The sequence below is a fragment of the Urtica dioica genome, chromosome 12 (genome assembly GCF_054948205.1).
Source record: "Urtica dioica subsp. dioica isolate 48M chromosome 12, U.dioica_male_clone48M_v1_H2, whole genome shotgun sequence".
Taxonomy (NCBI): domain Eukaryota; kingdom Viridiplantae; phylum Streptophyta; class Magnoliopsida; order Rosales; family Urticaceae; genus Urtica; species Urtica dioica.
The window spans coordinates 4,951,899-4,979,699 of record NC_142767.1 but is presented as its reverse complement, the minus strand read 5'-3'; the positions used below and the strand labels follow the sequence as shown (position 1 = coordinate 4,979,699).

Here is a 27,801-nt window from a genome sequence, read left to right as displayed (position 1 = left end):
ATGTTATTGCATTGGTTGTTTTGATCTGAATGTCCATGGAAGATAAATGTCTCTGTTTGTTCAAAAGCGGGCTTATGGGTTATAATGTCATATGTGAAAGAACATACTTGTTATGAAAGTCAATAATTCATAAAAATCAACCGTTCATAAAAATTTACGAAAAATTCGTTATTTTGCAAAAACGTAGATATCAGGTTATATATATCTAAAAAGACCTTATATATACATAATATAATATATATATATATATATATATATATATATATATATATATATATATATATAGTTCCTTCTACTCTACTGTATCGTAAGTTTAGCATGTGTGATTAATAATCTGCATGAGATGGTATTTTTGTTGGGAATCGTAGATAACATAAGTAGCGGAATCCTTTTGCTTATTGTGTAGGTAATTCTCTTTTTCTACTAATATGACATTATAAAGGAAACGACGAAGAATATGACTTGTCTATACATACATAAAAATAAAATAAAAAACCCATAACAAACTTGCGACACACTCAATTGGAGTATGGCAACTAATTAGTCACTAATTGGTCTATAGAAGATGACATTTGGTATAATTTTATCAACTCATTTTAGAAAATCTGATCGTAAACTAAGTTGAGTGTTGATAAGGTAAGTATGACTCATTCAAAAGTACACGGTACACCATATTGAGCCATTTATTTATTTGCGCCGCGCCCCACCAGAGACTTTTTTGCCTTCTACGGAATCAAAGTCTTCATAAAAATAAATAAAAAAAGTCAGCAATCTCTCTTTGAAATAAATCTAACGATGGGAGAGTCATCTAACACAAGCTCTTGAAGGCCTTTCTTTTTCACTTGTTGGTAAAACAAAACAAAAAATGAGGTTCTATATCAACTTTGTAGGGGGTAAAAATAAGGTGAGGAAATTAATGCAAATGAGAGACAGAGACTCACCGAGTGAAAATCCGAAGGTGATATTTGAGAAGACAATTCTTTTGTTGGTCTATCAATCCCAGGTAATCTCTTATTTCTTTGGCACTGAATTAGTACATTTTGTAAGTCCGTTGAGTCGAGCTTGATCTCACAATAAATCTCGTTATCAACGCAGTAAGATTTCTTTCGAAAACAAGCGTTCAATGATATATGTCTGATGATGTATTTTACTATCATACAGATTGTGAGATGTATAACTAAATATCCAAAAGAGTACAGAACTATAGACATGGATATATAATGATTCGTAAACGTATATTAAGTGAGAATTTAAGTCGAACTAATCAGACCAACTTTTAAACCTAAAATATTCAGTAAATTGAATTACTTACAACTTTGCATTTCAACACTTTTTTATTAGTTGTTGTGACTTGTGAGATTCTGAATATTTATAATCGCCCATCAAATAGATACTGATAGGTTTTTAAGGATCCCAACTTATTATATTTTTAGTATTTGATCTATGAAAAAGCTATACTTGGGAACTCCATGGACCTGAGTTTATCTTGGGATTATTCCAAAGCTATGACTAATACTCTTTCCCATTATCTATTAAGAAGACTTTATTTTACTTAATACTTTATTTCACTTTTACGACTATGAATATGAATATCAATAAAAACAGTTTTTTCATGACATTTGTTGTCATAAACTGAAATCAAGTCTTCCTAATAGATTATATACTATGAGAAGAAAAAAAAAATCAAATCAGCCGTACTACTTAAAGTAAGCGCAATTGACAAAAATATAAGCTGAAGTGTGAAGTGCGAAGTGTGACGACTGAACTAACAAACAGGATACATATCAGAGGCTTCTTATCTCACTTTTTAATTTTTGTTTTACTCTAATCTCATTTGTCGATGTATGCAATGTAATGTCCATTTTTATTTCCTCATCACATACATATGAAGAGATCTCCATTTTTATTGTTTAAGAGTATGATCTTTTAGCTTGTCTATACATAAAAAAAAATAGAAGATAAAAAACAAACAAGCGTGCCACATATTTCAATTGTAGTAAGGCAACTAATTTGTCACTAATTGGTCTGTTGAAGCTGATACAGAGTTTCTATGTATATCATTTTCTTCCATAGTAAGTTAGGAGTGCCTTTTTACTATGTGTGTAGGAAAATCAAGAATGGAGATTGGTGTTCTAGTAGCAGAACTTGTGAACCTGACTTTGAATCCAATTCGCAAACGCTGGAGAAATCATAGGGGCATTGGTCGATATATGACAACCCTTAACGAAAAGCTGGAAGAACTAAATGCTCGAAAGCAAGACAGAGATTTGAAAATGAAGGCCGATCTTCTTCCCGGAAAGACACCAAAGAAGGAAGTTGAGCTTTGGTTCACTAAGGTCGAAAAGATCAACCGTGAAGTAACAGCCATAAAGCAAAGAGTCCTGATAATGAAATTCTTCGAACGTGCGAAGCTTGGAAACAAAGTGGTGAAGAAAATTCGAGAGCTCGAAGAGCTTTATCAAAAGGGGGTTTTCCTTGATGGTTTGGTCGAATCGTTGCCAGAATTCGGAGACTGTTTGCCACAACGAGGCTCGGGGAAAACGTTACTTCGAAGAGGAAGACAGATGAGATTTGGGCGTGCTTGACGAGCGATGAATTTAGAAAGATTGCAGTCTATGGGATGGCCGGGATTGGCAAAACAACGGCCATGAAGCACATCAACAATCGCGTGTTGGAAAGCAAGGCCAAGTTTGAAAGCGTGATTTGGGTGACTGTGTCGAAAGCCTCCGACGTCTTTAAGCTGCAAGGCGCGATTGCTTGCAAATTGGGGTTGGATATCTCGAGGCACGAAGACGAAACGAGTAGAGCAGGAAAGTTACACGCGGCGTTGACCTTAAGGAAGAGACACGTGCTCATTCTTGACGATCTGTGGGAGGTTCACCGTCTCGAGGATGTGGGAATCCCCGAGCCCACTCTCGAAAATGGGTGCAAATTAGCACTCACGACTCGCTCGTTTGAAGTTTGCCGTGGTATGAGCTGTGAGAGTATCCGTATGGAGCTTCTGACGGAGCGGGAGGCCCGAGACTTGTTTTGGGACGTAGTCGGACGTGGCGTTCTGCGGGACCCGAATTTGGAAGCGATCGGCGCCGAGTTCGTCAAAGAGTGCGGTCGTTTGCCTCTCGCGATAATCACGATCGGAGGAAGTTTGAAAGGAGTCGATGAATACTGCGATTGGAAAACTTCGCTGGAAGAGTTCAAGACATACATGAAAGGTGGGAGTACGGTGATTGAACAGTTAAAGTTCAGTTACTTGCGACTGTCCGACAAGAGGCTCAAAGATTGTCTGATGTACTGTGTGCTGTACCCTGAAGATGCAAGGATTTACCGAGAAGAGCTCATAGAGTACTTGGTGGACGAGGGAATTATCACGGGAATAAAGAGCAGGGGAGAAGGGTTTGAGAGAGGGCACGCGATTCTGAATAAGCTTGAGAACGCTTGCTTGTTGGAAGGTTCAACGAATGATTTCGGGGCAAAGTATGTGAAAATGCATGATTTGGTAAGGGACATGCTGCTACAAATTTCGAGTGCCGACCCAAAGTTTATGGTCGAAGCCGGTGTTGGACTGAGGGCTATACCGAGTGAAGGTAAATGGGCCGGCGATCTTTTAAGAGTTTCTTTGACTCGCAACAACATTTTGGATATTCCTTCATCCGAATCGCCAAGGTGTCCTACACTAGCGACATTGATGCTTAATTACAACAAACTACAGAGCATCGCTGAGTGTTTCTTTGCGCACATGAAAGGCCTCGGTGTTCTTGATCTATCCTATACCTCTATCGAACGTCTACCAGAATCGGTCTCTGACTTGGTGAACCTCACGTCGCTATTGCTCAGAAGATGCCAGAAATTGAAGTACGTGCCACCGTTGGCGAAACTCAAGGCACTGAAGAGGCTCGATCTTTCGTATACAAGAATAGATGAAGTACCCCGAGGCATGGAAGCGCTCTTCAATTTGAGATATCTCAATCTGGACACCCAGAGTTTGGAGAACTTGCCCGACGGCATATTGCCTAATCTCTCAAATCTGCAGTGCCTCTTGCTTTGCGATAAAATGTCGCCGCGTTTGAAGGTGAGAGGGCACGAGATAACTCAGCTAACAAAGTTAGAGACCTTCAAAGGCCGATTGTACGACATCAAAGACTTCAACACATATGTCAAATGCTCGGGGGAGAGAAGAGCAATGGATTACTGGCTGCATGTTGGACATGGAATGTATATGGACGATAGGGATGTACACAAGTACAAGAAAGCTGTGATATTGCTACCGTGTGAAATGAGTGAAAGCTTACATGTGGATCAGTACCCTCTTTTGCTTCCCAAAGATGTTGAGCTCCTAATCGTTATGAGGCACGGCCTTGGTAGAAGTCTCTGTACCACTGCACAACTGAACCATGCAGCGCACTTGAGATCATGCACTTTGATTTCTAGCCCGAGTATAATATGTTTGCTTTATTCCACTTCTTGCACCGTTCCTCTACTCCAGAGCCTTGCGGATCTGCATCTCGAAGGACTGCAAAACCTGCAGTGGATGATCAAGCAAGAAAGAGGCGACTCAACAATACTCGCACCCAGCATCTTCTCCTCTCTCAGAAAAATTTCGATACAGTTCTGTCCGAAGTTGAAGAGCTTGTTTACTCCACTAATGGTGTTGTCGAGCCTTCAGAACCTGGAAGAGATATATGTCAAGCACTGCGACCAGATGTCAAGAATCGTCGGTTCTGAACTCGATCAGTACGATGTGGAAGAAACTCGTTCGACCACTATCACTCTCCCTAAACTGAGGGTTCTCGAACTCTGGGGTTTACCAGAGTTAGAAAGCATATGCAACATCACGGAGTCTATGGTTGCTGATTCTGTTCAAGAAATTTCAATTTGGAATTGTCCTAAGCTGAGGAACATCCCTTTCCTAGACCGAACACTGTGTCCCCGGTCTGTTCGGCAGATAGACGTGCACAAACAATGGTGGGAGTCCCTGAAGTGGCAATGCCCAGACTCTAAGGAGGCCCTTCAACCTTTTTGTATATTCTGGACACAATAATAACCTCTTCTGGATCATAAAAAATAAAAAAAAACTGTAAAGCCTTACCAAAGGTGAGTCCATGTTTTTTTCCCAAACACTTATATTTCCATGTTATTTAATCTACGAATTATTTTCATGGTGTGTGTATTTTCAAACCTGAATTACTTTATCGCAAGGAATCAAATGCCCACGAATTTCCACGATTTTCGCCGGGAAATTCGTTTCCGGTGAGTAAACGGCCGTCGAAAGCTAAATATGTCGTTTCGTCGTCGTTTTTCGCCGATTTTCGTCGTTTTTCGTTTTTTGTCGTTTTTCGTCGATTTTCGTCGTTTGTCGTTTCACTGTCGTTTTTTGTTGCTGTCGTTTTTCTTTATTGTGTCGTTTTTGGCTATTGTCTTTTTTTTTTTTTTTTTGCTGCTGCTGTCGTTTGTTTTTTTTTTTTGCTAGTGCTGTCAGTGTTTTTGTTTTTTTTTTTTTTTATTTGTCTCATAGTCTAATATATAATGGCTATGTTTGGTTCAGCTTATTAAGCTTGATTTTTGTTTTTTCTAAAAGTTAAATCATATTTAAGTGTTTGATAAAATTGCTTTTTCTAAAAGCTAAAAAGTGTTTTTGAATATTTTAACTAAAAAACCAAAAGCTACAATTTGTAGCTTTTATACGTAGCTTTAGTTTTTGGATTGTAATTTCTCTCTCTTATCTTTTTTTTTCTCTTACACTAACTTTTAATTCTAATTATCTTTATATGCTTTTATCAAATAATTTTTTTGACGTCACTAAAATTTATAATTTATTTTTTACATTCTATAGACACCCACTTTGATATATTTTTTATATAACAAAATATATCTTATTATTATTATTAATTACATTTTATATAAATAATTATCACTTATAAATATTAATATATATTTTACCAAACACTGAATCAGCTTTTGTTAACAGCTACAGCTATTTTACAATAGTTTACCAAACACTCGTCTGTTTTCTAAAACAACAGTTTTTTCGTACAGCTATTTTAAAATCACTTTTTTAAAAAAGCAAAGCTATGCCAAACACAGCCAATATCACACATTTTTAAAAAAATATCACACATAGTCTAATATATAATATCACACCTTTAAAAATTATATATAATATCCAATTCTATTATATATAATATCACACATACTATGAGACAATTCTAATAGATAATATCACACATTTATAAATTATATATATTAAATATTATTAATAGCACACATTTATAAAATATTATATATATATACAATTTTCTATTAAAAAAGATTAGATACATAATGTATTTTCTTTATATATGTTTAAAAATTGAAAAATATATGTATGTATTACATGTATATATTTTAAATATATTTTACCACATTTTTTCCGTTCGGTTTTCCATCGGCACGTCGGTTTTTCATGGAAAACGGCATTTCACTTGCTCTTTTCCACATTTTTTCCGTTCGATTTTCCATCGACATGACGATTTTCCGTAAATCAGGAGCGCCTCGAAACGGCAACGAAAACGGCATTTATCGTACTGCAAAACAACATTAAAGAAGTTAATTTGCTCTGAGTTGGCACATTGCTGATTACGCGTAAAATTTTAGGTTCTACTTTAATGCGTTCTTGGCGTATTTTGAACCACAATGAGCATTGCTAAGAGATTATTTCAAACTGATCGATACTAGTAACACGTCACAATTTTTTTAATGTCGAGTAAGATTGAAAAATGGAACTCGAAACTTGTGATATTTCCTCAATCTTTGTTTCTCGATGGTACCAGTTCATACGATAAGTGAATAAACATCATCTCAAACATTAATCCAACACAAAAAAGAGTACTTAAACATTCCAAATCATGTACATGAATCTATTAGCCATGAATTCTATTAGCGTAGAGCCGTAGAGAAATATCAAGAGGACAATTTGGACCGAAGGTACGAGACCTATCAAGGCAAATCCACATGACATGACAATATAATGGATCAGCCAAAAAAAATGAAAGACTATTATATGTTTATATTTATATACAAATGAAACAGTAGTCCGAAATGAAGTGAAGCTGAAACGTCTATTAAAGGCAAATTAACCTCAAGTCGGAGGAGGTTTACCATAAGAACTTCTTGATCCCGAACTGAGTAACAAACGCGCAGCGAAAGTTGCAAAGACGCAGAGAAAGAAAAAACAGCTGACAATACGAGTTTTCTCAGCGAGAATTTCGGAGATACGGTCCTTTTCTTCAGGCACAGGTTCAAGAATCTCTACAGCCATCTCGACCAATCCACAGAGAAGCTTCTTTGACTGAGAATTGACACTGTCCGCGTTTAAGATTTCAGTTGCAGCTTTCCTGAGAACACTGATGGCTATCTGTACTTCCAAGGATCTGATTTTCAGATCACTGATTCCGTCGAATCCACTATCCGTCTCCTGTTTGACATTCTCAACAGGTTTGATTTCCGAGAAACAGGTGAGATCGGACTGAAGTGACATTCCTGATGAATCTGGGAGCTCTGGATCAAGCAGATTGAAGCTCTACAGAGAAATACACAGAATTCAAAAAATTAATACCATTATCTGATCACAGGCAGCTTTTCTTATTTATCTTCTCCAACTTCAACACATATTCTCAGAAACCTAACACACACAAATCTGCTCAAACTCAGACGACGCTGATTTCAAAGATGCTCAGCGAATAAATAGCTCGATACTTAATTCCAGGTTTTACCTCAGAACCGGCCTCTCTATCCAGAGAAATCGAAGAAAAAATCGACGATTCCACGGATTTCGTCGGAGACATTTCTTCGGTGACAGACTCGAAAGCGTCGACCAAGCTCTTCGGAGAGATCTGAGAAGAGAAACAGAGGAACCGAAAGGCGAATCAAGAACGAGGATCGGAGAGAAGGAACTGAGCTGTATTTTCCGAATTCCGTACCTTCCGCGGCTTCTTGAGCTTAGGTCGAGAAGCTTCTTTCTGAATCTGAAGCATTTTGAGTTCTCTCATCGTTGCTGTGTTTGGCGGGAGAGAAAAATGGCGATGAGGGTATCTATAGCTACATATGGTATGTCGCTTAATCTAAATATGTTGTCGTTTAATCTTACCTCAATCAGGCCTGACCTCAATATGGTATGAGGATTATGTTGTCGTTTACTTGAGATATGCTTTGAGGATTATGTTGTCGTTTAATCTAAATATACAAATATTAAATATAATTAACCAAATGTTGGTTATTATGAAAATTTAAGGTTTTTATATGATTATATAGCACCCAACAAACAAACTCTAATTGTGCTAAAAATTTATAAAATATTATGTATAAAATACTGTTATTTGTACCTCTGATCTCAATCTCTAAAACCATCTGCACATGGATTCTTCTTCTAGCAGTTATGTACTCCGCTATTTGTGTTATGGGGTCTAATCAAATAGATCATTTTATTGATTTTTTATTCAAATTTTATAGAGTATTTTGACATATTTACCAAAGACGGTGATCATTGTGGTGAATGATTGCGTCAACTCACTATATCTCCATCAACGTGTTACCAAAATACTTTAACATTAATACACATCTAATAGAAAAATTCAATTTTTAATGACAACATTGTTCCAAATTCTGGATTTAATGACAAGTTGTCATTGACTCCTATTTTTTTTTAATTCATATTAGCCTAGGACATAGACAATGTTTTATAGTATTTTTCACTTCTTAATCGCATAAATTGCTTTATTAGAACTTTTCAACACACTCAGACCTGTACACTTTATACATCCATAAAATATGGACTCAAATCATGAGCAGTGGGTGTCAGCTAATTCATTAAATTTATGATTATTATAAAGAAGAAATTGTGGTATAAATACTTAATATTTTCGGAAACATATATTTAAGTATTTTTTTTTCCGAGGTCAAAATATTTAATGTTAAGTTTCAGTTGCACCGTTAAATAAAGTCAGTTAAATCTGACGAAAATCCACGTGGAACTCTTAGGTTAAACACAATTTAGTAATTTTTTCTTTAAAATTAATTAAGCATTGATTATATCATTTGTTTGACAACTAATTAATTAAAAATAACTTTAATATTATAATAAATCGATAATAATATATTAAAATCGTCTTTAATATTAAAAAAATTAATTAAGCATTTTTCTATAATAAAAAAAATATTATTGATGATTGATTAATTTAAATAAATAAATACGAAATCATTTTAATAATATTATTAATGTCTAATTATAATATAAAAGTCATTTATAATTAAAAAAAAATTTATTATCGAACTGATATTATTGATTTTTAGTTAATTTCATAAAAAAATATTAAATCGTGTTTAATCTGAGGATACCACGTGGGTTTTCGTCAAGTTTAACTGACTTGGTTTGGAGATGCAACTGAAACTTAACATTATGTATTTTTGTCATGAAAAAAATAAGTATTTATGTGTATGTTTTCCAAAACATTAAATATGTATGTTGTTATTTCCTCTATTATAAAATTATGCGCAATCAGAAAGAAGGATTAAGTAATGTGGTTTATGCTTTGCATTAAGAGTTAGAGAAATAAGAGAAAATTGACAAAGAAAATAAATTCTATGTCATACGAGTAATTTGACTTTCTCATTAAACTGAATTAATAACATATTGTGAGTATATGAATTTGTGCAGTTACATAAATAACTAATGTTAACGCCATTTTCGAGTTAAATACTTAGAATCACATATGGTTCGATCTAACGCCGGACCATATGATCGCACGTGGATTGAGAGATGGTTCGCTACTCTAATTATTTCGTCGGAAGTGGTTTTCGGATTCGTTTTATCCTTCGGGATCTTCGTGTCCTTCGGTTCCTTCAAGCTCTTGGTGTCCTTCGGTTCCTTCAACTTCTTCGAGTTTGTTTATTTCTTCGAGCTCTTCTAGTCCTTCGCTTTCTTCGGATTCTACGGATTCGTCGAGTTCTTCACCTAAGAAACAAAAAACATAAGCTTAGAGGGACGCCGAGGGTTTCTCCTCGCCGCGCGCTCCGACGCTTAACATTAGTCCGATTGTGGTATTGAGGTGGGCGGTATCAAGTCCATCTCTAAGGATTATAGAGAGAAAGAGAAAACGAGTTGTGAATTAGGCAGCTTTTCTCTAAGTTAGAAAGACTTACCTTGAGTTCTTGGGAGGTGGGGTATTTATAAGAGACCCTCCAAGCATGTGGAGGATTGAATGGTCTTGAGGGTGTTGGGAATTTATTGATGAGGCTGAGTGGTGGGAGGTCGAGGTCGAGAAATCAATTTTTCTCTCTTCGCCGAGTGGTTGTAGCTAGTGGCCGAGTGGTCGCTCTTTTGGCCGAGTGGTTAGACGCCATGCGGCTAGGTGGTCCTTGTGCTGTGGCCGAGTGGCTATTTCTCTCTCTCGGCCGAGTTGTTGGTCACTTCTTTGGTGGACGAGTGGTTGGTCACTTTCTTTGGAGGCCGAGTGGTAGGTTACTTTCTTTGGTGCCCGAGGGTTGCTCACTTTCTTTGGCGGTTGAGTGGTTTGTCGCTTTTTTTGGTGGCCGGATGGTTGGTCCAGAGATTGCTTTTGATAAATCGTCTTAAGGGATTTTGCTTGCGAGCTTCCTTCGAGCACCTCTTCGATGATCCATTTTAGCTCGTAAAATCTTTGATCTCGAGATTTTACTCTGGAATTCACCTCATGGTCCTCGTCTACTCGATTCGGGCGAATTGCTTCCAGCGAGGCGCTGACTTCGATATCGTTTCAACATATTGAGTCGACGCAATTGGTTGGACAGGCCGGTGGGCCTCGTTATTAGATGGATCTCGCGAGTCTATTCTTTGGATGGGCCGCCAATCTTATATCGAGGAAAATAACGTCGCAACAACTAAGATACCTGACTTACAATAAACATTGCTTGAGCTAGCTAGTGGACTCAACACCTTGTAATGTAAGTGATTCAGCTGATCCTTGGGCATTTGTAATTTGTCTAAGTGTTGCTTTGTAGAATATGGTATGTTAGTATTCTCAACATATACACATGCATACAAGTAATTTCATATAAGCACAGTTCAATCATATACAGTTCACTAAACATTAGATAAGACCATCCTCTAAAACACTATCCGTGAGATTCTTTGACATCATGATATGATTTTTTACATGATGGTGATGTGGAATCGCGAGCGAACCTAAGGAAGGGTGTCAAATGAACGACGATGATTGATATGACATCTCCACATACTGGAGCAACGAATATGTAGCGTACGTATGAAGTCAATAGAGGTTGGGAAGTTTTTGGTGTCGAAGGTTGGGACATTGAAGCTTGTATATGTGGAGCGAGTCAAGCTAGAACACAAAGCTTCTAATGTCGTTTTTCTGTGGGCAAGAGGTTTCAACAAAATTCTACGAAAGATCCCATGGTGTTTTCAGGCGGGGTCCACTTGCAAGTGCTTGAAGATGTGAGTGAGAAAGTATATGGAGTCCATGTCTAGCACGGCTTGCCTCGATTGATGGGAAGATGATCTCATTCTCTTGGTACCCCTCTTATTGCTATATGCTCAAGAATTTCACCGCATCAAGATCTCTATAGACATCGGAAAACCAATATTTCCATACCATTTCAATAATGTAGCGTCGATATATAGACATGGATATTGATCAAGTTCATGATGCTTAGGTGAAGGGGCCCGATGATCAAAAATGGCTGGTATGGGGTCCTTGGTTTTGTGTGGGGTCCTCTCATCCAGATTAAAGACGCGCAAGAAAGAACTCATTAGGTTTCCTTCGAATTCGATCGTGTACACCATGGTTTCTGCCACCGGTCTCGCGTTGTAATAAAAGCATGCATAGAGGTCTCCACTGAAGTAATTAATCAATGGTTTAGATTGGGCAGATTGGTTATCAAGCACTGTGGATCACATCACATAGCCTATACAACCTTATAAGTGTTAGGAATTCTTGCCCACGAGAAGATACTTATGTAAATTCTCGTTGAAATTATTAATAAAATAAAGTTTGACATTTATTATCTATTTGAATTGAAAGCGTTATTTCTTATTTAATGAGATTTATTAAACATTCATTATTCCATAGCCTCCGTATCTAACTGAGTCACGTGCTGGGCACTAGAGTTCGGGCGGTATGCTAAAACATGGTCGATGACTGATATACGCCTGGAAAACTATATCTAAAGTCATATATGTGGAACACATGGGTGAAGGCTGATCACTATATGGGAGCATTCTACACTTGTGGTAAGTGTACGACCTGGACAGGTCTTGGTGTAGATGTGTCGTTTAAGGACCGTTACGACACACTAACCGAGGCCACTATGATGGTCACAGTGAGACTTGATCTAAATCCTGAAGTGATCATGGACACTGGGTTATGTTACTGAGCTCTTTGACTAATTCGCTAAAAGGCTATTCATGCCAATCACAGCTTATGTCTTGGAGTTTTCTCAGAGCATAATTCGAGTGGAAAATGATTTACAGATACGGAATCCAGCCTTCCTGAAAGAAGGTTAATGTTCTCTCACCTAAGGGTTGATTCCAGAACCGATAGATTGCGCGCACTTTCGAAGTAAGTAACGTTCGAAAGAATCTTTCGCTAGGGAAGCAACAATGCTTAGGGCTGATATGTATCAAGGGAAGTATAACCGAATAAATTGACTTCTCTCGATACGGGTTGAACCTGGAGGATCTTGATCACGAATTGACTATATCAGTGGACACTCATCATGATGAGTAAATATAATTCTAGTATAAAGGAGAGTTCAGTCTTGGCTTACAAGCTGGAGTATTTGACCAAGATTAAACGAATCGATGGAAAAAGAGAAAAGACTATTTCGTCTTTTTCATCGGATTTGTTAAGCTTCTATTACTAGGTCCATAGTCCCCGATTCGGCTCTGATAAAGGCGGATAAGAACTTTCGTATAATAATGTTTATCATTATTAATCTCACTTGTTGTAATTGTGATTGACAACATTAATTCTAGAAAACGGGTATTCGCAGAATTAAATAAGTATTTATGGTAGAATTGTTTATTTATTGTTTGATCAAGTAAATAAACAATTATTAATTATTTGTTTATTGTTGGACCAAGTAAATAAATGATTAATTGAGTTTTAAGCAATTGGGCCTTGCACACATGGAAAAATCGAATTGGGAATTTTGGCATAGGATTTGCGCAAATCCCCTTGGCCGTGTGCCATCAAATCCGATTTTTTCAATATTGGTATTTACCAATATTTTCTCTTTAGTTGTTTAAATAAATGAGAGAGAATAATATAAGATATTGTCCTATATTTTATCCTTATTTAAAGGAAAGTATTTAGGAGAATATATGCGAATATATTTAAAGGGAAATAATATATTCTCATTTATTCTCTCACTAAATAAATTATTCTCCATTTAAATAAAGAATAATATCCCATATATATTGATCTGATGGATGAGAGAAAAAGTAGGATTCACATGTTGAGATCCAAGGGCCCAGATTTAATCCACCAGTGTGAACACAATAAAAGAAAATAAAATATTCTGGAAGATTCCATGAATATCTCATTTTACTACTATAAATAGGGGTTCATGAGAAGGCAAAAACAATCAATTTTTTTGTGAAAATTTCGTGCATCCTAGCCTCCCTTGGCTGTGCATCTGCCTCTCCCTCCCCCCGGAAATTCGTTTCCATTCTTAGTAAAATAAGAGCGAGATCTCGAAACACCTAGTTTCGTGATCTAGTGAGATAAAGACTGTGCCCACTCATCTTTCTTATTCGTCTCGGAGGTTACGTTTCGGAAGACTAAGGTGTCATCCTCGAGTTCTTCATCAAGACGACGCAAGGAGTACGCGATTAGATTAGGAGCGTTCTGTAGCTGAACCGAAAATCAATGAGTACTCATTTACTCTTATATCGGTTGCTTGACATATATGCTCTCGTATAAAATTAATTAACGTAAATCTAGATCTTGTCATATAATCAATGAATTAATTAGCTCATGATTAGCGTAATTAATTATTTTTCCGCATTAATATGGTTATATAGGGGAATCATCCCCGACAATAAGAACTACAAATGTAAGGATAGACTAATGTTTACCGATATAGAAACAAATTAAATACATAGTACTACACCGATAGATCTACTATTTGAGCTTTACTTTAATAGGTTTCCTTAGTTTGAGAGTTCAATTGAGTTCATGACATCGAAATTCATAAGTTTACTGAATAATCAGAGACAACCGATTACATTAACCTTTCCGATTTCTTTAGGTCATATTCAGGGCATGTAGCTCTTTCCTTGCCAACAACCAACACCACACTTCAGAGTCGCCTCTCCAATTCATATGGAGAAGGGACTTCAGGCAAATAAGCCTCCTCTTTCGAAAATGTTACTTGCCACGTGAAACAAAATTTCACAAAAATCCATTGAAGCCCATCTCAAGGGCTCAATCCTTTGAGTTCCTAGTTTGTAGGTGCTTAATATCCACATTTTCTCATGTGTAATCAATGTGGGATTTTTGCAAAATTTGAAATTTGTCATGTGTTTGCCTCTTTTGCCTCGTACAAGTTATACATTATGTTTTTGTCATCCTTTTGTTTGCCATCCTATATATGTATATTATATACACATATAATTTATCATAATTTTAATTTTTAAAATATACTATAAATTATATCATAAATTAATTATATGTAAATAATATAAAATAACATTTGAGTTTATATTTAAAGTTGGTAATATTTAAATAGTATTTTATGATTTATTTATAGTGTGTATTTTGAATTTATATTTTGTATTGAATTTGTAGTATTTGGGATCGACCTATTTTTATCATTTTGATTTGAAGATTTATATATTTTGAGTTCTTAATTATATTTTGTTATAAGATTTTTGTCGATATATACGTCGGTGATTAATATATTATTGATATTATCGGTAGTCGGTATTATAAATGTTATAAGATACTCATCGATATATTCGTCGATAATCAATATATGTATCGATATCGGTATTTCAATCATTTTTATTTTTTTAGTACAAATGTATTTTTTTTTATTTACTTATTTGTAGAAAAGTAAAAGTAAAAATGTATTTGAGTACACTATACATAAACCGAAAATATTTCTACCAGATCTAATTATCTAATAAAAAAAAGAATAAAATTAATAAGAAAAATAGTGGCGCGAATTGTCTGTCGTTGCTCGTTTGCCTCAATCTTGTCCTCTCTCACCCTCTCTGTCTCTCTCTTGTCTTTTTGTCTTATCTGCCAATAGTTTTTTCCTTTCCTTATCTCAAATATCATTTTCTTGTCTCCTTGACATTACACCCCACCCTCCCAAAAAAAAAAAAAAAAAAAATTAAATCCACTTCCATGGCGGTCTCAGCATTCAAATCTTCCACTAGAAGAGCAACAACATCCCTCACCACAACCCCTCCTTCTTCCGCTTCCGCTTCCTCTTCCTCGTCAACCACCAGAACTGGCAGGCAAAATTCCGACGCGAAAACGACAGTCGGCCATCGGAGATCCCGCAGCGTCAGCGCCTTCTCTCGCCGCCCCTCCGACGCCGAAACGCTAAACTCCTCAGCGACCTCTGAGGATTTCCTGAACAAGAGGGACAATCCTCTCTTCTGGTCCAATGCCTCACCTCCGGACCGGGACGAGGTCTCGAGGAGTTCCGGCGGAGGAGATGCCAACGTTCCCGGAGGCGACCGGAGAGGGAGATCCGCCGCGAGGAACGGTGGCGATGGAGGGAAGGAAATCGGTCGGAGCTTGTCTAGGGTTGATCCCGGGCGGAGGAATCGATCCGTGTCTCGATGTCCTGTCTCCCGAGTAAATCGTTCCATCAATTCTGAGGTTTCGTGTTATTTATTTATTTTATATCTTTGGCTTTGATTATTTCGATATCCGATCAATGCTCAAATAAACTATATATGGATGTAATTTATACCAATGCTTTGATCATTCCCGTGTAATATAGTGATTGGAAACACATTGTGGGACTCGGATTGCATTTCTTTGTTGTATCTTAGTCTCGAATCTGAAAGAAAGAGATAAATGACATAATTTGTTCCGTGTGACACAGCTGGTCAACGTCTGTGTAAGATCTGGTTTTATCTATTTATATTAGCGATGTTTTTTGGTTTGTTGACTGTTCGCCTTTCATGTCGGGACAGAGTGAAACCGAACAACAATGTGCCTTGGCGGCAAAAAGTAGGAATGGTTTGAAGTCGGATGTGGAATGTTACGGTTCAAATAAGAAAGGTTTGAGATCCGGAAGCGGTTTTGATTCAGTGGAGAGAACAAAAGGTCTGAGGACTTGGTCGAGCCAGCATTCAGCTTCGGAGGCTTCTCATGATTCACCTTTGGCTTTGGTAATACAAACTAGTCAAACCCAAGTCTGATTGTTAGGTATTTTTTTGTTTGTTTTTGTTTTGGGTTGTGAATGGCTGTTTTCATTTCAGTCTCAATTGAATCCAACGACAAATTCTCTGTTTGAGGTTGAAGAAAAGACCATTAAGGCGGTTAGTGAGCAGATGAAGGTAATTTGGGCGAATTCGTTATGGTGTTACTGTGGCTATCTACTTTCGCAAAATAGTGTAGTTTTGGGATTTGAGATCGTACTTGGTTTTACAGTCATCAGCCCAAGGAGACCCTTTAGGAGTTGATGGCCATGGAACTGGTATATATGAAACTGTTCGATCAGAAGTGAGACGTGCAATATCTGAAATCCAAAATGATCTCGAACGAGTATGTGTCTCTATAGATTTTTACGAGTCACCTTTGTATTTTCCCTTTGTTATTTCATTCTTGCTTTTGTTATTCTTTTTAGAATTGTATTGCAGAGTATATGACTCATTACCGAACATAGATCGCAATATATCTAAAATTGAAAAGAGTATGTTACATGTCGCACTCGCATGAAGAGGAAACACTACCTTGTAGATTGGTTTCCGACTATCGTAAATTAGTAATTGCTCCTAGCATTGGGCTTCTGAAAGAATCTTTGTTTTGCATAGCTTGTCTTAACTAAATTTGAATTTAAAGAAGAGAGACTTTTCTGATTACACACGGATTAAAAAAAAAAAAGAAAAAGAATCTTACGATAAAGTGAATTTTTAACATTATATGACCTTTCCAATTACCTTTTCTGTTTGATTATGTGCTGCTGAGTTATATTTGATTGTGAATAACATGAACTAGAAATTGCTTATGTAATATGCCATTTCATTATGTACCGGTCTCTAACATGTTTATACTTTTTACAACAAGTTTAGGCCATGGGACGGAGTAACGCCTCTGCAATTGCTAATGCTAATATAACTGATATACCTCCTGATCTGGTGAACCCGAGTGCAGTTGAATTGGTTTTAGACATAAGAAGAGAATATGCCAAAAAGCTTGAGCAGGTAAGTCTCTCTTCCTTATAGTGCATAATGAGTGTTTTTTTTTTCACTGGACTTTCCATGGAAATTTTTGCTTGTTACCAATGAGTATCTACTATCTATATAGAATATAAAATGATGTGCATTGATTTGATGGCTTTATGGTGTTAAAGCTATTTGTGGTGCATAAAATGCAATTTAGCTAGCAGTAACAATTCTATTACCTTGAAGTTGCTCTAAATATTCACTGTACAGTGGTTCAATATTTCCTATACTTGCAGTCCCATGAACGAGCTAGAAAACTTCGAGCTGATCTAGCTGTCGAGGAACACCGTGGTATAGAGCTGAGCAGAATTTTAAAGGATGTTCTTCCAGATCCCAAGACCCCCAGCGTACAAAAGTCTCGCCCGGCAAGAAAAGTAAGATTTTTTTTTTCCTTGGTATATTAGATCTAAGCATAGAACGGCTTGCGTATCAATTATAGGTTTTTTAAAAGTGCAGCAAAAACATACCACCATGGCCCAGGAGTTTGTTTCGTGATAATATTCACTTGTATTTGAATCTCTTTCACAACCAACCACTAGTAACTATGAATTCATTCCGATCATTTGATTGCTAGATAAATTTTGAAGTGCATCAACCAAAATTTCAACAATCTTGATTTATGAGGCTCTTCATTTATTTTTCTTTTGTCAAGATATCTAAAAACCAGTACATAGTTATCCATTGCTTACTTGCGACTTTCTTATCATAATGTTACTACAGACCAGCATTGAAAGAAGAAAGATATCTAAGCGGCTAACAGATGAAGCCATGGCTTACTTTGATGAGTGTGTATCGCTCTCGACATTTGATAGTTCTGATTTTTCATCGCAAGAAGAACCACCCATCAACATCATTGGAGTAACTTCTACCCCTATTTCCAATAGCTTACTCTCGCGCCAAGCAAGCCCAAGTGCTTCGGCCACACACAACTCCAACACTTATTCTAAAAATAAACAGGTTGGTCTCAACTCGTGAGTCTTGGGCTATTCCATTCCTCTTAAGCTCTCCAATAACTAATTATATAAACTATCACGGGTTCAAAATTTATAAAATGTTAATCTTCCTGTTTTCCTGTGATACCATTGAGATGTCACAAATAATACACATTTAATATAATATATGCTGTACATGGAAGAGAGAGATCATGTTTTGGTATTGCAACAGGATTTGAGAACTCAAGATCAAGTTGCATTTGTCCATGACGACCATGACTTAATGGCAAGTAGTAGCTACAACGAGCCCTTGTTAGACCGATTTAGCCCCACAAGCATTGATGCGACACGGGATTGGAAATCCCCGTTTTCATTTGCCCATAAGCCAGAAACTCCCAGTCTTCAACTTGATATCCAGAAGTTCATCAGAAGCTCAGAGAAAGACGTAAAACGAAGCGACACTGACTCAGAATTCTTGAGATCTAGCGGTTACGACTTGGGCGACTATAAATCACATGACTCTGCTCAGAGCTTTGTATATGATAGGGTGGTCATGAAAAACGAAATAGAATGCGGTAGTTTTTTGCTTTGCAGTGGAGGTGTTTCTGTTTCATTTTCTCCTTTTTCTTCCTTCTTCTGAATCTTTTGTTGATTCAGGGGGCCGGAGATGTACTGTAGATGAGTTTTTTCACGTAAAATATTGTCTATATTTGTAACCAAGATAAATGAGACGGAAGAATATTTACCAGCTTTGGTATCAGCTTGGGTTTGAATGTCGCAGAACAAAGCCCACGGTCCAACCCTTCTAATTTTAAATTTAAAACCCATGGTCGTGGTTAGTTAATATTAGTATCAGGCCCCCATGCATGTGTTGGAAGAGATCAATTATGTAGTGTTCTAATTTTACAAAGTTGGTAGTGTAATTCATGGGGACTTCTTATATCTGATCTGGTTGCAACTCATGGCTTTAAAACAAATACATACGTATATTAATGGGCCAAGCTTGTACGCACGTGTATACTGAAGTTGAACCTTTCTTTAATAAATATTACGTTAATATGATATAAGAATTATTACAGCTTTCTTCGAATTAGAACTATTATATTATATATATACTTTATATATTATACTATATTGGCGTAGAGAGAGAGAGAGAGAGAGAGAGAGAGATCTTGGAATTGAAGGCTTTAGTGTGTTAGTTTTGAACCTAGTAGCAAGGAATCGAATGCCGTTACCGAATGACCACCCGGGACCCGATTGGAACCGAGCTTCCCACTCTGACCGAGCTGCATCCTGACGCGACCTCTTCATCGTTACTCGGAGTTCTACTTCGTAATCAGGAGTAGGACCCTCTTTATCAACGTCAGTGTGAAATGGTTTATTGAAGGTCCTTCGAATGGTTTCATCCAATGTATGTTTCTGCTTCTTCTTCTCAACATTACCGAGGATTAAAGCTTGCATCTCCTCCATCACCTCAGGATGAACTTTATCGCACATTTTAACATTCTTCTGAGAGTCCAAATGTGCAAGATGATTTTTACTCTCGTGATCCCCACTCCTCCCATTACATGACCGCAAAAGTTGCACGTGTTCGCACTTGTTTTTCCTAGAACGGGCGTGCAATACTTCCTTGCTGGATCGGGTGGCGCCATTTTTCAAGTCTACTCTACAAACAAGTCAAAAACATAAATATTCAATTGATTTAAAATAATCCATACAAAATTTAACAATTCATATCACATATTAAAAATTTAATTTCAATAATCCATAACAAATTTCCACAAACCATATGAAAAATTTCAACAATGCATAACAAATTTTAACAATTCATATCACATATTAAAAATTCATATGAAATTTCAAAAATACAAATCACATAAACATACACATAGTCTACATTTAAATTCAATAATCCATGTCACATATTCAAAATTCATATGAAATTTCAAAAATACATAACAAATTTACATACACATATTCTATGTTCAATTTATTTCAACAATCCATATACATATTAAAAATTCATATGAAATTTCAAAAATACATATCACATAAACATACACATATTCTAAATTTAATTTCAACAATCCATATCACATATTAAAAATTCATATGAAATTTCAAAAATACATATCACATAAACATACACATATTCTAAATTTAATTTCAACAATCCATATCACATATTATAAATTCATATGAAATTTCAAAAATACATAACAAATTTACAAACACATATTCAAAAATACATAACAAATATACATACACATATTCAAAATTCGAATATGAATAACATTACATCATAATCATGTTCAAAAGTTCAAAACCACTAAATTAAGTCTAAAAATGACAAATCCATACACAATTTAAACAAAATCAACCAAACAAATTCAAAAACCTAATTTCTGATTCTAAATCCCTAATTCGGGATTACAAAAATCAAGAATTCAAAACCAAATTTAGATTCATATTACTAAAAATGAATACAACTTAAAAAACTAACAAAAAATCAACAATCCTTAAAAAATAAAAAATAAAACCTTGATTTTGCCTTACATTGAAATTGGTCGGAATGAGTTCGGGATCCCAGCCGGAATCGTGTTTCTTGCCGGGAAGAAGGAAGAAACGCTCGTCTAGCTGCCGGGGAATCTTCAATCTATCGGCGGGATTCGGCAGATTTGAGTGAGTTTTGTCTTGCACGATGACTGGAATGGGAACCCTAAATCTCAGCGTGAATGATAAAGTTTTGTCCGACTTACCCTTTAATAGCCCGGTTTTTATGAATGAATGCACTGAATCGGGTCGGCTTTCACGAACCGGGGTGAAGACCGAATCTCGTCCGATTCCTAGCGGTTCTCAGGGAACCACAAGATTTTGGCTTAAACCGTGCCGGATAGTGCTCTAAACCCGGTTCCTGGACGAGTTTCGGACGGTTCCCGCAGGATTTTAATCCTTGCTTAGTAGTTCTTTTGAGTGTTTATTTTGTATATTCCGTTAGTTCTTTATTTGGATCTTTTAGTTTTTTGTCCTTAATTTAAGAAAATAAGTGACGACAATGTTGTCTTTTTTTCACTTATCTCAGATGAGGTCGTTTTTAGTTATTACTGTAGTCTTTCCCAACTTTCAAATCAATGAGAATTATTCAAATTTTTTTCCAATTCTTTGAGTTTCTCTCGCTTTCTCTTTATCTCTTTCTCTAAACTCCGATCTCATGATTCAGACCGTGATATAGTATCAGAGTGACTTTCGCAACTCAATAGTTGATCGGATCTCCGCCGGAGTTCAGTTATCTCTCTCAGCGTCAATTTCCTTTCTGCTACAGTCCAAAATATCAATGGAAGAAGTTTTGATTGGAGAAAATCAGTGACGGAAATTACTTCGCTAGAGGCTCCAATTGATTATTCAATTGATCATTTTTTCTTGCATCATAGAGATTCACCTGGTATGATCTTGGTGACACAACAAATGAATGGCAAGAATTATCCACCCTGTAGCAGATCCATGAGGATGGTCTTTCAACTAAAAACAAGCTCGAATTAATCGACAGATTGATTCAGAATCCAGATGAATCCAATGTGAGCCTCTTTCATTCTTGGAGAAGAAACAATAACATAGTGATTACCTGGATTCCGAACTCGTGCACGATAGAAATGGCCTCGAATGTGGTCTATGGTGAGTACGCTAAGGATATATGGGGAGATCTTTGAGAAATATACGAGCAAGGCAACATACCAGGGATTTTCTAGATATGAAGAGAGATCGTGAACCTTTTCAAGATCAGGAATCCGTAGGTATATACTTCACAAAGCTCAAGATTCTTTGGCAATAGTTGAGCAACTAAAGACTGGCTTGCGCTTGTTATTGTGGCAGATTGAAAGAATTGCTCAATTTCATGCTGAATGAATATGTGATGAAGTTCTTGATGGTGCTAAACAATTCCTTCAGCACCGTCCTCGGCCAAGTGCTTTTCTTGGATCCCATACCTCCTATCAACATGGTATTTGCCATGGTGTCAAGATGGAAGACAAGAGTCAAGCACATCATCTATGTCTAACTTGACCAATGATCATATACATCAAATCATCAACATGCTCTCTAACCAGCTCACTTCACCAATTGTCTCTGAATGTCAAAATGATATCAACATGACATTATTCCATACAATTTCTTGCTGTTATAATAGCGATTCAGGTTGTATCTCTAATTCTAGCCACGATTGGATTCTTGATGCAGGGGCTTGACATGTTTGTACCAATAAGTCTCTTTTTCATAGTCTCAATCTTTACAAAAGTCTAGTGTTACATTACCTAATCACATTGAAATACTTGTTCATTTTTATGGTAATGTATCTATTTGCAAGAATCTAATTGTTGAAGATGTCTTATTAATCCTTGATTTCAAATTTAATTTAATATCAGTTGGCTATTTGACATTATATTCTACTGTTAAGGTCACACAACTGCTTTGATATACAGAACATCAAGGCCAAGAGGATGATTGGCAGGGGTGAAAGACATAGATGCATGTATGTGCTCAAGAATGAGTAAGACCTACACATCAACAATATCACTACTCAAACATGGCATAACAGGCTCGAACATCTCTCTTTTAAACTTCTAGAATGCTTGAAAAATAGTTTATTTTACATGTCTTGTGATAAAAATGTTCCCTGTGTTGCGATATTTTCGCACACGCAAGTGCACGTGTCACCCAAATAATATAGAAATGGAAGTAGTCGAACCCATGAGGACTAAGCTTAATTAATAATTAAATCAACTAGACGAAATTAAACTCAAAATATGGAAGAGGTAAGTTGTCACAAAATCTTTTGACAAGTAGATAAACAAAACATAATAAACGACGGTTTTACGGTTATGCGAAGGTAAAGATTATGGCTTCACTATTCTATTCAATGGTTAGGATTCTCAGAATTTACGCAGAATTTAAATATTCAAACTTTGCTAGTCATGTTCACAATGATATCACTAAACCTCTATGCTGGAAAATTATCTCTTGATCTCAACTCCTAAAAACAAGGTAAGCATTATACTCAAGAACGTATAAGTGACTCTGTAACAACCTAGCTATCTCTAGCCTAGGAATGAATCACGGTAATTCAATTCACGCACACTAACAACCTAATCTTTCTCAAGCATCAAATTGAATTCAAAATCAAGAATGAGGTCATGACTCTCATACAAGAATTAAGCATGGAATTGGATGAAGCAAAGCAAGATAGAATGAATAAGTACTTCACTAATAATCAAATTGAATACCCTTAAGGGAATTAGTAGCGAGGAAACAAAGAAGAAGAAGAAGAAGAAGAAGAAGAAGAAGAAGAAGAAGAAGAAGAAGAAGAAAAACTAGAATTAAACAAAACCATAATAATTATCATAAATAAAAGCGGGAGTTCAAGAGAAGAAAAGAAGAGAATAAAACTATAATTGTAGCATAGATAATGGTGAACGGCTCTCCAAAATTCTCTATCTCTCCCAAACACACAAAAAGTGAATAGCAAAAACTAAGGTTCTGATGAAATGAGGCTACGATGTGTTCTATAGGACTCTAGGTCTGATTACATGAGTTTTCACTTAATTTCGGAGTGATCTGGGTCATTAAAACTAACCCGACGGCTCAAAACGATTCAAAAATCTTTAATTTCCTGTTCTGCTTGACGGGACCTCGCGGGCGCAGATTGTAGCTCGTGGTGCACAGTTCGCACAGGTAAGGTCGCGGCGTGCTTTGAAGTTTTCTGAAAGTGCGCGGAGTGCGAATATCATTATGGAATTTTTGACAACTTCTGGAGGACACCTCGCGGCGCACGGAGAGGGCTTCGCACCGCGAGGTCGAACTTTCAGTTTATCACGGAACGTGCGTATTGTTCTGGGATTGTCTGAACGCTCATGCTGGTGCGCGGAGGATCAGATTTTCGTCCCTTTGCGTCTCGTACTCCATTTTGATCCATTTCGACTCCCAATTTCTTCGTTTGCATGGAAATTACTCCAAAGAGCTTATAAAGGCTCTTTTACTCCTTTAAACCTGTAAATCCTCATAAAGATACTAAAACCAACAAAAACACCCGAGAACTCGCTAAATTTAAGCCAGGGGATAGGAGTTTAATGTGTAAGAAACGCACCTATCAAATACCCACAAACTTGAACCGTCGCTTGTCCTCAAGTGACAAAAAAAAAAACTCACACACAAATGAAGTTATCTAACCTAAACAAATGAAAATTGGTGCTTGATACATCGATCGACTCATGCTTGCCTAAAAAATTCATAGACTGAAATAACGAGGGTATAATGGGAAATGTCTAATTATGCTCTTTTTAATTAATTGAAATTTTGACTAGTATTTTAAAAAAATAGTAGGAGAAATACTTTTAGCTTAAACCTTAAAGTATATAAGAAATAGAGAATATGTATTATGATGAATATAAATTCAAAATTTTATCGCTAAAAAGCCTATGATATGAGCTGTACTTTTATTTTTAGATATTTAATTAGGAAAAATTAATTGAATTATCAATGAAGAATTTATTGCAACTAGTCAATCTCATAACTCCTTTTAAGATTGTAGTAAAAATTTCATTTGATTAAAAAAAAGTTCACTAGACCCATAGTAAATTAATTAATTAAAGAGTACAATTTAATTTACTGTAGAGTAAACTAAATGTACTCTTTAGTTATTACTTTATTGCGGGCCTAGTTATAATTATTCTTATTATTGAAAACCTCATCAACCTCCTAATTTTAACTTAGATTAGATACTATAGTTATTGTACAAACAAATGTTGATCTTGCATAGACTATTCATTAATAAATAATATCTTTTTAAAACTTACCTTAAGCACCGGTGACTAAATCTAACGTCTTTTATTGACATCACCTGATATTTCGACGCATATTTATTTTCTCAAAAAGCGTGTGCAAGTGACAAAGATGTATAATTGGAATTGATAGTTATTGGTGACATCAAGCGTCAAGATGCATAATATTCGAATTTCAAATATAATACTTATAAAGACAATATTTATTATTATAATAATAATTATTAAATAAAATATCACCAATCAACCTCCTAATATTAGGTTAGACTATATTGTACAAACAAATGTCAATCTTGTACAGAATATTTTCATAAATAATAATAAATTGACGTTCGAATCCGACACAACTATAACATTGACTTAAGTACTGAAAATTAAATCTAACGTTATTTATTGATATAATTTGACATTTTGACGCATATTTATTCTCTCGAAAAGTTTTCGCAAGCGACAAAATATATCATTGCCGTTGAGAGTTATTGACGAGATTCGAGCGTCAACATACGTAGTAATGAGATATTCGAACGTCAACGTATATAATATTTATGAGTTAGAACAAGGAAAAAATATATATATATATATATATATATATTTTTTAAATGCCAACCATATTTGTAATTTTTGGGGCAAATATAAAAATAAATAAAACGTTTCAGTTATTTAAACTCTTACAAATAGGACACTCAAAGTGGATCCCACTTGATTAAAATATAAGAGTTTTTAGTGTTATAACCGCTAAAACGGGCTTTTTTAGCTTTTAATTCAACGCTTAATAAATTTGTAACAAAAAAAGATTCTGATAACGTGGGACTTGCTAGAGTCCAAGGCCTCGTGTTGGCAAAGCAAAGAGAGTCACAAATACATTTGAAATTTTGTTTTTGTGAATGACTAGGGGAAGGGAACTGCGCTTTACAACTATTATTGTGCAACACACATTTAAATTCAGAGCTTTGATTGCCATAAAATTAGCCCCTAATTATGGTCGTATCTATACACTTCTTTAAATCATTTTAATGAGATGGGTTGTTCTAATGAGCTTCTGACGATGGTGATGATGATATGAAATAGTTATTATGGTTCAGAATTTACTTCTTGTTAATTGTAAAATAGTGATGAACACATTTTTGTGATAGTATTTACAAATGAGGGTTTTTTTAATCTATCAAAGAAAATAAGGTTGTTTTATTTTAGCTCAGAAAGTATATTAAGGTTTCGGGTTGTTCAGATTTTGTGAGACTTGTTTAGTGTATATAAGTCATATATAGATGAGAACATCTTGTTTTCCCTTTTGCGGGGTACTCATGTGGCAATTGAAAATAATACCAATTGTTTTCAATTTAGTGTGTCATGGTATTAAATAAAAGAATGCACTTTCGAGTACATGTCATAATTTTAATTAGCTCTCTTGCCATCACCATTAACATACCACGAACAATGCACATGAAATTCCAGCATCGTAGCTTATATAAGAGTTTTCATGTAATGTAGTTTTTTTTTCCCTAAACCCCTCAACTCTATGCAGGTACGGATTTATATGAGACTCAAAAGAGTCATGTGATCTTCCTCAAATTTTTTTCTATGAACATGAGTTAACAACGAGTTGCGTGAGATTGACTAGTTTTTTTTTTTATTATTAAAAATAAAATCAAGCAATGTTTTTACTTTAAATTATTATACATGTAAAATCTTCAAGGTTACCCACGTAATTTTATTTTTAAGATAAAGCAGTCTACACATATGTAATTTATAAACGTAATCGTGTGCAAGCATCTAAAGTTGATCATATGGAATTCGAGAAACGAGATTCTTTGGTCTGATCTTATACTATACGAAACATTGAACTCCCAAAACAATAGAAGACGGTATTGGAAATTCCCAAGACTATTTTCTATGGGGTCAAGCGTTCTCAAACTCATTTTTTTTTACAGTTATAAGATCCCATATTTATTTGAATTTTTAATATTTAGAAGAAATATGAGACTAAAATTGTACTAAAAGCGACTGAAATGGGGATTGTAATTCTGTCCCGTCCCGTATATTAAATATTTGTAGAAGCAAAAATTCGGAGTGCAATATCAATCTATCAAAACCTGTAAAATCGAAGAGCTTCAAAGAAAAAAACTTTTAACTAAAAAAAAACCAGTTTTTAAGTTGCTTTGGTAATCAAATTCCAAACCCCAAAGCAGTAATTTAGAAGGAAAATTAGAGCCCCTTTTCTAGGGGCTTTTTTCTGTTAATATAATTATTTCTCAACCAGATATGACTTTGTTCAAAAAGAGACAAAGGCAACGAGCAAAGTAACGCACGTCCACGTTAGCGATGTATATGAATGACCCGGATTCAGAAGATGAACCCAAAAAAGGAAATTAAAAATTGAAAACATAAAAGAACAAAGCAAAATAAATTAAAAAATTGGAGATGTGAAACAGATTCTTCAAACGTAGAGAGGCCAGCAAAGAGAGCGAATCCCATTGGCAGCATGGCTGCGAGGCCGAGCCAAGTGTAGGGCAATAAATTAACCGTGGTTAAAATCAACCCCGATTCTTTAACCCTAGGTTCAACACTTTTTTTTACACAGCAAATAAATATGTATATATAA

The 27,801-nt window shown here is 35.7% G+C and overlaps 2 protein-coding genes and 1 pseudogene across 4 annotated transcripts; 2 read left to right on the top strand and 1 right to left on the bottom strand.

The window, feature by feature from the left end:
• The first annotated feature begins 795 nt into the window (after nucleotides 1–795).
• LOC149378743 (disease resistance protein At4g27190-like) lies at nucleotides 796–5,421 on the top strand (annotated as a pseudogene). The gene is made up of 2 exons (XR_016294198.1): nucleotides 796–1,003; nucleotides 2,107–5,421. The product of XR_016294198.1 is annotated as a disease resistance protein At4g27190-like (transcript).
• Nucleotides 5,422–6,527: 1,106 nt separating this feature from the next.
• On the bottom strand, nucleotides 6,528–8,035 carry LOC149378742 (uncharacterized). 2 transcript variants are annotated; one of them, XM_089604290.1, is made up of 4 exons: nucleotides 7,956–8,035; nucleotides 7,749–7,868; nucleotides 7,135–7,555; nucleotides 6,528–6,560 (listed from the first exon to the last, which is right to left on the bottom strand). In XM_089604290.1, the coding sequence occupies exons 1-4, from the start codon at nucleotides 8,022–8,024 to the stop codon at nucleotides 6,553–6,555; spliced, it is 618 nt and encodes a 205-aa protein (XP_089460416.1). In that variant the 5' UTR covers nucleotides 8,025–8,035; the 3' UTR covers nucleotides 6,528–6,552. The 2 variants fall into 2 exon arrangements, with proteins under 2 accessions (XP_089460416.1, XP_089460415.1); XM_089604289.1 differs by lacking the exon at nucleotides 6,528–6,560 and having other exon boundaries at nucleotides 6,806–7,555.
• Nucleotides 8,036–15,316: 7,281 nt separating this feature from the next.
• On the top strand, nucleotides 15,317–19,120 carry LOC149378741 (uncharacterized). Its single transcript, XM_089603598.1, has 8 exons — nucleotides 15,317–15,866; nucleotides 16,187–16,384; nucleotides 16,475–16,552; nucleotides 16,647–16,760; nucleotides 17,288–17,419; nucleotides 17,677–17,814; nucleotides 18,161–18,397; nucleotides 18,605–19,120. The coding sequence occupies exons 1-8, from the start codon at nucleotides 15,384–15,386 to the stop codon at nucleotides 19,010–19,012; spliced, it is 1,788 nt and encodes a 595-aa protein (XP_089459724.1). The 5' UTR covers nucleotides 15,317–15,383; the 3' UTR covers nucleotides 19,013–19,120.
• Nucleotides 19,121–27,801: the final 8,681 nt, after the last annotated feature.